This window comes from Lynx canadensis, chromosome D1, assembly GCF_007474595.2.
Source record: "Lynx canadensis isolate LIC74 chromosome D1, mLynCan4.pri.v2, whole genome shotgun sequence".
In the NCBI taxonomy this organism is placed as follows: Eukaryota; Metazoa; Chordata; class Mammalia; order Carnivora; family Felidae; genus Lynx; species Lynx canadensis.
Window position 1 is genome coordinate 30641191 of NC_044312.2, and position 12677 is coordinate 30653867.

General features: G+C 39.4%; 1 protein-coding gene across 1 annotated transcript in view; it reads left to right on the top strand.

The window, feature by feature from the left end:
* Window positions 1-998: 998 nt before the first annotated feature.
* JAM3 (junctional adhesion molecule 3) overlaps window positions 999-12677 on the top strand; it is an 83049-nt gene continuing 71370 nt past the window's right edge. Inside the window, exon 1 of the mRNA XM_030331634.1 lies at window positions 999-1112. Within this exon, the coding sequence (XP_030187494.1) occupies window positions 1037-1112 (76 nt within the window). The 5' untranslated portion in view covers window positions 999-1036. The remainder of the gene's footprint in view (window positions 1113-12677) is intronic.

The window sequence follows — 12677 nt, forward strand, 5'->3', positions numbered from 1 at the left end:
GTGCTCAACCTACAGAGTCAGCCAGGCGCCCCAAGAATTTCCATGGTAGTAAGTGACACTCAAAATCTCCTGCATCCCTAGGCCCAACTTCCAGTACATTTTATCCTTCTCTTCATCTTATCTGCTTGTCTTCATAAGATTCTGCTCCATTTTTCTACCCTAGCCTTATCATTTTCCAATATTGAGAAATCAGAGCAAAGAATTATCATCCTGCTTTTCTGCAGAATAAACTATGGGCATGCCATCATGCTTTTGATCTACCACAGAAACTATGTATTGTGTTGAAAGACATCACTTTAAAAAAATGTTTATTTTTGAGAGAGAGAGAGACAGGGAGAGAGAATGTGGGCGGAGGTGGGGGCAGAGAGAGAGAGAGGGACAGGGGATCCAAAGAGGGCTCCGCACTGACAGCAGAGATATGGATGTGGGGCTCGAACTCAGGACCTCTGAGACCATGACATGAGCCGAAGTCGGATTCTCAACCGACTGAGCCACCCAGGCTCTCCAGAAAGACATCACTTTTATATTCTGCATAATATATGTCTTGCTTATGTTTTAAATAGATTTCAGCGCTTTTTGCTTCTATCACATTTGGAATCAGGGACTCGAAAGAGGTGCAGGCTATAATGCTTTAAAGACAATTAGAATGCATCCTTATTTGTGGAATAAGGATTTGTGGAAATAATTTGAGGAAATACTTCATTTCCAAGTTTTAATTGAGTGCTCCTTCTCTGATCTGTAGTGTTCCATTCATTTTATAGCTATGGAAATTTACCCCGCCCCATTCTTGAACACGTTTCTTTATCTCCTCCCATCAAATTCGTTGAATGAGACCTCATGCGCTTGGGTCCTGAGCATCCCTGAATCCATAGCGACCAAATTTCAGCTTCCCTTGTTACTATGGTGACGGCTGTGCTGGTCCAGGTGGTCGCTATGGTAACTAGGGGCGGGTAGTCGGGGCCCCGGCAGGCAGGGCGCATGCGCGCGGGGAAGCCTAGCTGCGCCGCGCGTCCGCGGCCCCTCAGCTCCTCTAGACATGGCGCTGAGGCGGCGGCCAACGGTCCGGCTCTGCGCCCGGCTGTCTGACTTTTTCCTCCTGCTGCTTTTCAGGGGTGAGTGTGCATGTTTCTGCCTTTGGGAGAGGAGGATTTGGGGCGGATGGGAGCAGAGCGGGCCCGGAGCGACTGAAGTGGTTCCTGGCGGGAATAGCGGTCCCGGCTCCGGAGACGCTGGGGGCTCGGCCGGAGGAGCGGCGCGCGCCCGCGTCCCGGCGGAAGGGGGTCGATCGGGGGCCTCTGGGCGGGGTCCCAGCCGGGTCGTTGCGGGGGTGCGAGGGGCCGGTGCGAGGCCCGGGTAGCTCGCTCCGGGCGGTGGGCCGGTTCCGGGCGGTGGGCACCGCTCTCTGGAAAGAAGGTGTAAGCTTAGGCGTGGGCTCGGAACTTGCTAGAACACACTGCGGAGCGAGCGCGTTGCCTAGAAGTCGACAGTGAGGGGCCTTCCGAAGTACCAGCGAAGCGCAACTCTGAGGCCTGCCTTCTTGGTCACAGCCCTCTGGGGATGTGCTGTTCATTTCTCTTTTGTTGTAAACAAAGGAACTGAATTGGGCAAACCCAACTTTCCTTTGGTGGAAATAAAATGCCATAGATCTCAATCAAGTATCCTTTTTGTCTCCAGCCTGGCCCAGGAGACCCTGCAGACCCTTACCCTGAAATAGCATCTTGGCCGTTTTCATCAGGTCACACTGACAAACTTCGGAGTTTTGTCTTTTCCACTGTCCAGAATTCTCTTAGATTTGTGTGTCTCAGGACAGTTGGATGGAGGGTCTAACTTAGCTTGTATTTAGTGAGCATGTACTATCTACTAGGCACTTTGAAATCTCATTTAGAGCTTACAATAGCTTTGTGAGGTGGATTTTATTAACCCATTTTCAAATAAGAGAACTAAGACCTAAGTCAAGCCACCTTTCCAAGACTGCATCCTGAGTGAGTAGTAAAGACTGAAACCCATGTCTACCTAAAGCACACTACACAACACTTCTGTGGAGGACATCCTCAGGTAACCAGATGAGGTCTTATAGTTCTTAGGTCATTTATTGTTTGGCTCAGTTGCTGTTGTCATCCCGTGATGTTTTCCAGAATATACAAATTAAAACACAAAGTGACTGTTTGGGAGTGGGGGTGGACAGACCAGAAAAACAAAGCACTCCTGTGTTTGATGTTCATTCTTGTGGAATGTTCATAATGGTGGTAGATAAAAGTGAGGGTCTGAGGCAGAAGCTGTGGAAACAGGGCTGTATGATGAAGGATAAGTTTCAGGATATGGGTAGGTGTTGTCATATACTTTGCCCGAAAGTGATTTCCAAAAACATGTGGTTGGGAGATATAAATGATCAAAGGCTAACCAGGGGACAAGGGTGTCAGGAATGTCCAGCTCCCAGCTTTGTTGGTCACACTGACACTGTCCTATTCACAGACTGGAACAACTCCCCATTGTTGAAAAGTTCTGTTCATATGAAAGTTTGCAGTTTTTATTGCAGACACATTTGGCAGTTGAATTTCAACTTGGTTGCTTGTTAATAAAACTAGAAGATGCTAAGGACTTTGTATACCATTAACTTTTTACTTTGTTTTTCTGGAGGTACAGGTTTTGTGGCTTTCTTGATATTAAGGGCTGGGATTTACCTGCAGAGCATAGGAGGAAGAATAAAATTTTGCAAAATAGGACTAATGACAAGGAATCAAGGTGGTAGGTTGTATTAATACACCTTAAGGGGCTATAGCTATCTTTTTCAGTAAGGAGCTCTTTTTCTCTTATTTTGTGTGTACTCTAAACACACTGTAATACCTTGAAAACTTTACTCTTCCGCAGGTCATGACAGCTGTGTCTTTTTTATTTTTATGATTATTCTTTTCAAATACTATTATTTTTCAGCGTTGTCATTTAAAAAAAAATTGTTCCTGATATAATACATTGTTTTTGTTGTTGTTCCTAATACAGTACATTCTTTATTAACCTTTGCCAGGCTGTTTAAGAATTTAATATGTAATTCATTTCATATTACTAACAACTTTAAGAGATTGTTAAAATTATTTTGTTCATTTTGTGCATGAAGAAACAGACTGAGAGATGCAGTAACTTGCTCAAGGTGATAGCCTATGCGTTTTAAATTTGGGAGTTTTGAACTATTTCTGTTAATTTAATTTGTGGTTACTTGTATCATTTCATTTGACAGTCGATTTGTTATGCATCAGTTTAACAATTTATCAAATGTTCAAAGCTTTGTGGTTTGCATATAAAATATTCTTTTGTTGTATTGGTGACAGGTGCAATTCAACCTTACAAATGTTATGCCACATGGCTTTTTTGAATGATTATGTAGTAATATTTTTTGGCTTCCGAATCTTTTGATGTCCTAGAGAGAAGTGCTTCATTTAGAATTAAAACAGTAATAGTTTGTATTCTTGATATAAAACAAGCTTGTGTGCTTAAGTTTAGCAAAATCTAAAAATTAAAATTTCCTGGAAAAAAATTTGAAAAGTATTCTAAACCATTTTTTAAGAATGACTTATTTTATGTTATAATTCCTTTTAAATTTTCTGGCAGATATAATTGCTATCAGATGTGTGTGTGTGTGATGTGTGTGTGTGTGTGTGTGTGTGTGTGTGTGTGTGTTCAGAAAAACAAAGAACACCTGCCCTGCATTATGCAGTGCCTCAAATCAGCTGTTCATTCTCAAATGACTTGTTGATAGGCATTTATTCATGAGTTCAGGCTTCAGAGACTGAATGGATAGCTATTAGAGGTACTTAATCATAAGTAATTGCAGTATTATATCCAGACAAAATTATCATACACCAGCCCCTAAGGTCTGTGTAACTTGCACTTAAGGAAGCCTAGTAGGATAGGCTTAGAACAGTTCTGAAAGAAACCAGATTTGTAATTAAGCACACTTTCTGAAATGGACACATAATGTAACTGAAGGAGCTATGGATTTAGTATATCAAGCTAGCAGCTGTTAGAGATGTGATATTAGCAGATTCCTTCTCCATAAATTCTTTGAATTTTTTCAAAGCACAAGTGGGGTAAAAGAAAAGAAAATATGTGTATGAATGAAGTGAGGATGTATGGAGTCTGTTGAATGATACTCTATTCATGAAGCTGGATTCTTTTTTTTTTTTTTTTTTTAAGATATGTTTAGAATCAGGCGGTGTGAGTATGATGCTGTTAGGGTTGAATACAGATTTCAGAGCTCTCTCTACCCTCTGAATGCTAACCATATATGCAAATAGCTTCACTGGAGTATAAAGAGATCCTGAAAGAAAGTTTGGTAAGCACATTCTTTTACACCTAGTTTAGCAAGGACACTATCCACCATAGTACTCTATATGGAGATCTAAAGCTTTAATTTACTGCCTTTTTGCCACTTTTCATGACATACAGAAAGCTTCCTGAGAATTAGCCCTTGTTTCTGATTTAAAGGAATACTGTAGTATTTTGTGGTGGTGTGTTTTCTTTGTTTTTAGGTAGTATCTATTCTGTTATATATTTCCCATGAGTAGTTCATATGTTCAGTGGCAGTTTCAATGCTGATTGTGTAGAAACATCAAACTTTTTATAAGTTAAAACTATACAAACATTCTTTAAAATTTTTAAATGTTTATTCATTTTTTGAGAGAGAGAGAGAGAGGAGGGAGAGAGTACGCGCGCGCGAGAGCAAGCGCATGCGCACAAGTGGGGGGGGGAGAGAGAGAGAGAGAGAGAGAGAGAGAGAGAGAGAGAAAGAGAAAGGAAGAAAGAAAGAAAGAAGAAAGAAAGAAAGAAAGAAAGAAAGAAAGAAAGAAAGAAAAAGAGGGAGACACAGAATCCGAAGCAGGTTCCAGGCTCTGAGCTGTCAGCACAGAGCCTGAGGTGGGGCTTGAACTCAGGAACCACGAGATCGTGACCTGAGCTGAAGTTGAACGTTTGACTGAGCCACCCAGGCACCCCATATTTCTTTAAAAAAAAGTTTTTAAAATTTATTTATTATTTATTTTGAGAGAGAGAGAGAGAGCATGCATGAGGGGCAGAGAGACAGGGAGAGCTAGAATCCCAAGCCTGCTCCACGCTGTCAGCATGGACCCCGATGCAGGGCTTGATCTCGCAAACTGTAAGATCGTGACCTGAGCAGAAATCCAGAGTCTGACGCTTAACTGATTAAGCCACCCAGGCGCCCCTACAAACATTTTTTTTCCTCATGTTATTTTTCATTTTCACAGAATCCCAAAGCTTCTATAGTTCAGACTTCTTCCTGTGAATTATTGCCAAAGTCAAATTATGCTATATTCATACTCCTACTCTGCCTAACCTAACCTTGTCTCTCAGTGACCTTTCTTATTTCTGTATAAGCATGACTCTTAGTTTGTAGTTCAGTTTAGTATAGCATTTATTGAATATCTGTTCAATATATTGAACAGGCACTGTTGTGCATACTACGGGTGCACAAATGAATAAAGCATCCCCAGCTCTTGAAGAGCAAGGATAGTTGTATTCTGAATTACATTGGGTTTCAATTATTGGGTATAATACATTCTATCTTTTCAATGACACTAAAAACTCATTAGAAACCGAGGCTTAATTTCATTTCTTTTGTATCTTTCTAGAGATGACTATAGTAAATATTCTCTTTGTCACTTGTAAGTCAGTTAACTATCTCAAGTACTTCCTCTGTGTCTAGGCATTTTTTTATGTATCTTAGCTCCAGTGGCCCCAGGAACTTTTGAGAATTCTTAGTTTTTACTGCAGTAGTTTCTGTGAAAGAAAGCAAATGGTAAGTATTTCTTGGTTTAATTTAAAAATCTTACCATGTATGCAAGTTATACATGGTTAAGAAGAAAAAAAAACATGGAGAAATGTTTATGAATAATTTAAGTGACACAAGCTGCAGGTAGGATTAGCATATACATATGATTACAGTTATGCAAAAACTAATCTTATGCTTAGGGGGAAAAAAAAACCCTGGAATCTAATGAACCAAAATGTTGATAGGTGCTGTTTTTGAGTGGTAGGTCTTATGGCTGATTGTTTTCTACTTTTCTCTTTTTCTGGCTGATTCTTTTGTCTTTTTCCCAAGTTTTCTTTATTTTCCCCCCAAGTTTTCTTTAATGAGGATGTTTTTTAATAACGAAAAAAATTGTATTTTGTTTTGGCCTCTGATAGATAAAATAGTGGAATTTTAGATTTGACAGTAGTAAAGATTTTCTTTTCTTTTTTTAAGTTTTCCTTTTATTTTTTAATTTTTATTTATGTTTTTATTTAAGCTATGGGTCATTTCCTGCTTTTCCTTCATGGTCTGAGAAGCCAGGTTTCTTTCTCTGTAATGAAGCATAAGTAAGATCCCAGACAATTCTTAAGTTTATTTTAATGTGTATTTATTTTTGAGAGAGAGACAGAGACAGAGAGTGAGTTGGGTAGGGGCAGAGGGAGAGAGAGAGAGATGGAGTGTGAGTGGGTGAGGGACAGAGAGAGAGAGAGAGAGAGAGAGAGAGAGAGAGAGAGAGAGGGAGAAGGAGAGAGAGGGAGATAGAGAATCCAAAGCAGGCTCCAGGCTCTAAGCTGTCAGCACAGAGCTGGATGTGGGGCTCGAACTCATGAACCGTGAGATCATTAGCTGAGCCAAAGTCGGATGCTTAACCTACTGAGCCACCCAGGCACCCCTAAAGATTTTCTTTTAAAATGGAAAAACTTGGTGTGCCTGGGTGACTCAGGTCATGATCTCACGGTTTGTGAGTTCAAGCCCTCCATCGGGTTCCATGCTGACAGTGTGAAGCCTGCTTGGGATTCTCTCTCTCCCTCTCTTTTTGCCCCTTGCGCATGAGTTTACTCTCTTTCTCTCTCAAAATAAATAAATAAACTTAAAAAAAAAATGGAAAAACTTTGAGTCTGGGTGGCTCAGTTAAACATCCAACTCTTGATCTCAGCTCACATCTTGATCTTGGGGTCATGAGTTCAAGCCCTGCATTGGGCTCCATGTTGGGCACGAAGCCTACTTTAAAAAAAATTAAAATGGAAAAACTTTGTTTAGTTCAATGTGATAGCATGTTGATTGTGAACCTTAATTAATGTCCGCCACAGTGAATGAAGTAGGGAGGGGCTAACCTGATTCAGTTGTTTGATCATTGTGACTCATTTGAGAGGTTTGTTACTGGGTTTTGGGTGGGGGAGCCAACTGTGGCATCCTCAGCAAATGGTTAACTGGAAAACTGAAAGAGCTGATGAGAAAATCTGCCTCACTACCTTGTTTTCTTGTTTTTTTGTTTTTTTTGTTTTGTTTAAACAAGCAAAATAATCTGAGTAGTTGCTTTGGTCTGCCTGTTCAGAGTCAGCCAGCATTTATTGAACACCTCCTTTGTGCTAGCTGGGCAACTCCTGGAAAACTGTTTTCTTTGTCTTGGGTGAGAGGAACACCAGGTCAAATTGACTTCCTTGGAAAATAGACTCTGAAAGATGTTTCCTGAAGAGAGCTGTCAGCTGATGTATCCTTATCACTTCTTCCTGCCCACCATGGACTTCCTTGTCTGATGTTTTTCTGTAAGGAATATGTATAATGTCTTTAGAATGAAGCACAGCTGTCTGGAAGGTTACAAAGAATGCAGTGAATCCTAAGACAGCTGCCTTCCGCCCCCCCCCCCCCCCCGCTCCTGTTTTTCCTCTAAAGTATCTCTACCAGGGTATTAGAACTTAAACAGCCAATCCATATTTATTTGGCAGTCTCTGTTTTCACGGCTGTAAAGCTTTCCATGAGTAAAACAGGAAAATCTAAGATGAACACCTCTTTAGACCAGAAGAAACATACAGTTTAGATAGTTAACAGAATAGCGTTTTTGGAAAATGTTTTAATGTGTTTAGAAGTGAGAGCACTTACTTGCTCTGGCCTGGTAGACAAGAATTTCAAGAAGGAGCTGGACTTTTAGGGATAATTTTGATTTACCTAGTGCAGATTTGGGGGGAATGGAGGTGTTGGGGGCCAGTAAAGTGAAGGAAATATTGAGCAAAGGCATGGAGTTGGAAATGCCTACATTGTATTTTAGGACCAATGAGTTATAATAAGAAATAATACCACCTACCATTTATTGAAAACTATGTGGCAGGCAATGTGCTGATAGCTTCACCTGGGCTATTTTAATTGATCTCAGAAGTCAGTTTTTATAGGTTTCATTTTGCAGATGATGAATCTGAGACTCAGAAAGGTTAATTACCTAACTTAAGGTTACAGTTAGTAAATTAAGGAGCCAGATTGTCCATGTAAAGAACATTGGGGAGTAACTAGATTGTAAAGTGCTTTCGATGCCAGACTAAGAAATTTGGATCTTGTTATGTAGGTTCTAGAAATTGATGTGGCAGTTTGAAGCAGGGAAGTGATATGATCATATGGTTTTAGGAGCATTAATCTGATATTCAAGAAGATTGGAGAGGGAAGGTTGGTTAGGAAGTTCAAGCTCATTTCCTTCAGGGTAGGCCTCTTGATCTTCAATTCACTTTTATGCATATATAAAAATATATTTATTTTCTTGAAATATAGGTTTATGGATGTGTAATTTTTGGTTGATAGTTATTTTGTCTTAGAAACTGGAATATGTAACTTAGATGCTTTCTGGTTTCCATTATTACTGTGGTGAAGTCTGTGCTTCAGTTCATCATATCCTCAGTCTTTTCTAGGTTGCCTGTCTTCAGCTACTTTAAAGATCTCTTCTTTGTCTTTGGCATTCTGAAATGTTACTATTTTCCTTGTTAATTTGCTATACTTTGTGTATCTATGACTTTATGTCTTTGCTGAAAATTCTAAGGTTTGTTTAAATACTGTCTACTTTCTGTTCCTTAATTCTTTCCTTCTGGAACTCTGATCAGATATATATTCATTCTATCTTTCAAGACTGTTAACCTTTCTGTCATAATTTCATATTCCCTCTGCTATTTTGGGTTATTTATTTAGCTTTGATTTACAGCTCTTTTTTTCAGCTGTGTCTAATCTGTTATTTAACCAATACATAGAGTTTTTTTTTTTTTTTCACCAATTATATTGCTCATTTTTGAAATTTTTACTTGGTTCTTTTTATAATCTGGTCTCTTTTGCTTGCTCATATTTTTAAGTCCTTTTTAACTTTTTAAGTTTATTTTTATTTATTTTGAGAGAGAGAGAGAGATAGCAAGTGGGGGAAGGGCAGAGAGAGAGGAAGACAGAATCCCAAGCAGGCTCTGCGTTGTCAGTGCAGAGCCTTATGTGGGGCTCAAGCCCATGAACTGTGAGATTATGACCTGAGCTGAAGAATCAGAAGCTTAACTGACAGAGCCACTCAGGCACCCCTAAGTCCTTTCAAAAAAAACATTTCAAGTGTAGCTGTTTTATAATCTTTATCTGATACTTTAGGTATCTGAAGTTCCTGGAGATCAAAATCTAATGTGTGTTGTTTCTTATGACTGTTAAGGTGGTTTGTTTGTTTTTCTTTATTCATAAGCTGACACTTGGTTGATCGTTATTAGTGGAAATATGGGTCTGACCTTATGATGCTTCTTATGAGAGTAGCTTCCACCAGACAGTGGCCACCTGGGATGGCTTTACTCCTTTGAGGGTCCCTGGGATTATTTGAAGATGCTCAGCTTCTCTGCCTTCCTGCTGGCCCAAGGGCACAGTCTCCCCACTAAAGTGTTAAAAATGAGCATTTGCTCTCAGAGTCACACCCCCACCTATCTTTCTGGTTTCAGCCTGTGGCTGTTTTATTTTGCAGATCCCTCCATCTCCTGGGAGCCCAGAGGTATATTAGAAACTATGGTGTGCATTGGACCTTGTTATTGGAATGAAAAGGCCTTTTGAAGTATCTAATCCATACTGCTGGAAACAGGAGTCTCAGCTTTTACTTAACCTGCCCCCACCCCCCCTTTTTTAAAGATCATTTTAATTTCTTTTTTTTTTCTTTTTTGAAGAGACAGAGAGCGTGAGTGGGGAGAAAGGGCAAAGGGAGAGAAAAAGAGAATCTTTAGCAGGCTTCATGCTGAGCATGGAGCCCAATGTGGGGCTTGATCCCACGACCCTGGGATCATAACCTGAGCCAAAATCAAGAGTTGGATGCTCAACCGACTGAGCCACACGGGTGCCCCTGGTCCCCCTTTTGATTAACATAAGAGTCACATACGTTTCTTTAAATGTTCATCTTGTGAAGGCAATTTGTTTTCAGTTTTCAGATATAAAATAAAAAATTTTGACTATGTGTTTTCAGAGCACATATATACTCAGAGAGGTTGTGGTATGCATGAAGGAAAGGATTGCATGATTCTTGCTAAGCATCACTGCTTTGAGGATGGGGCTATATTATTTTAAAGATATGCCCAGTTGTACAACTATAATCTCTGTGGATTGGATTCTCTGAGAAGCAACCATCTATCATTCAAGATACAGCAACTTAAAATTTGGAGAATTACAGCTGTTTTGCACTAGACAGGCACCTGAAATAGCAGCTTTTTACTCTGCTAGGAACAGGTATAGGTGAAGACATTCAGAGGTAAAATGTAAAAGTAACCTTGAGCTTTATAGCTGATATCTGAATCTGAGATTCAGATTCCTACAGAATGAAATGCTGGTTCTCTGAAAGGCTGATCAGTCCATGTACTGGGAAGAAGAAAACCACCCACTGCATCTTGGGAAGGCTCCATTGTTTGTAGCCTTTCAGATACTTTTCTGGTTGAAGGAAGGATCACAGCATCGTGGGTGTTAGGCATTCTGGATTCATTTCCCAGCATTGCATGTGATTCATATTTGGACCTTGGGGAGATAATATTGGTTTTAATCCAAATCATTTGAAAGTAATTTAAACACCATTCCTCTCACACTACCAGCAAAACATCTACATTTCATTCCCCTTATTAGATGGCTCACTTTAACTATATGAGTTTCACATCAAAAGAAGTGATTTTATGAGAAGTTAAGAGAATTTTTAACTGGTTAGTTGAATTAGTTTATTTGTTAATTAAAAGTGCATTAGAAGTTTACAAAAATCTCTTTCTTTACTGAAAGTTTAGAAGTGTTTTAGAAACAGGTAAACTTGGTTTGAACTCTAAGAGGTTGGGAATATTCATCTTTCAGAGCCTCAGGGTTTTTTTGTTTTTTTTGTTTTTTTGTTTTTTTTGTTTTTTGTTTTTTGTTTTTTGTTTTTTGTTTTTTTAAATCTGCTACAGCCTTACTATGTCTAATGTTTTAAGAGTTTCTGTGTTTCTTGGGGCACCTGGGTGGCTCAGTCGGTTAAGCGTCTGACTTCAGCTCAGGTCATGGCCTCACAATTTGTGGGTTCGAGCCCTGCATCCGGCTCTGTGCTGACAGCTCAGAGCCTGGAGCCTGCTTCACATTCTCTCTCTCTGCCCCTCCCCCTTCACACTCTGTCTCTCAAAAATGAATAAACGTTAAAAAAATTAAAAAAAAGTTTCTGTGTTTGTTTACCGTGAAGAAAAAATTGAGAACTATTTGGTTAGATTGGTGTTCTTAATTCAGTTTGATTTCTTAGTATCAGATATGAAGCTTTACTCTAACCATAAGTCCACTGGTAATAAAGAACCAGTTTAGAACCTTAGTTGTGAGGCTTTAGAGCACTGGTTCAGTAAGAACAAATATTTAAGTGTCTTTAATTTAATAGGCACTGTTTCAGACTGTCCAGATACATTGGTGAAGTTGCTTGTGGTATGAATACTTCATAGGAAATAAGGCTACAGATCCTTTCCTCAAAACGGTATTCTTATGTACATATATTAAAAAATATATATACTATTTTTGGGGATTTATAGCCCCCAGAAGATTATTTATACACCTCAGGTTGAGAAACCTGCCCTCGGGCTCAGGATCCTTATGGGGGACACACAGAATGAATGTTTTTTGAAATAGATGCTTACTGCATATAGAGTTCAGGAGCATTACAAAAATGTTATTTTATTCTTATGTTATTTCTTCTTTCCATTAATTCTGTTATAGCCCAACATTTCTGTTAGACTCTTTATATATTATGACTCTTAGTGTCAAACATCTGGTTATATTCTCTATACATTTCCAATTTAAATTTCTCTATAGGTAAGTCAGAGAGTGAAGAGTTTGATTTAAATGGAAAACAAAGCATACTTTAGACATGCTTAATTCCATAATTTTCAGTGTTTCATCATATCAGTACAGCTCTAGGAGGTATGCAGGGGTAAGCCATATGAAAGACAGAGTGAAATGCCAAGATGAAATTATTGCTGGAATTCCTCTTCCATCTATGTCTGGTGTCTGTTTATAGCAGGTTTCGCTGTCTCTCTGTTCCTCCCTGGCTCACTCTCTTTCTTTTACTTAGGCATTAGTGATGAGAGAAGAGTCCTGAAGATGTTTCATAACATTGGATGAGGGACTTCACTGAAGCCAGAATAAATATTTTCTCCTTCTATTACTCTGTGGCTAATATGCCACATGCTGTTTGCAAATTACAACAAACTATTCCTCAGAGTGAGTTCAGGGTCAGGTAATTTTCTTGAGAAGGAGTATGTTTTTGTGTTTTGTTCTTTCTTCAACTCCCAGGTTTTACTTTCTGTGCTTTTCTTGTCAAGTACGTTTTCTACGTGTAGAGTAAATAAAATCTGTTAAAATTTTGGTTGTTTCTATTATATGCGAGCAGCACCTTTTGGCTCAT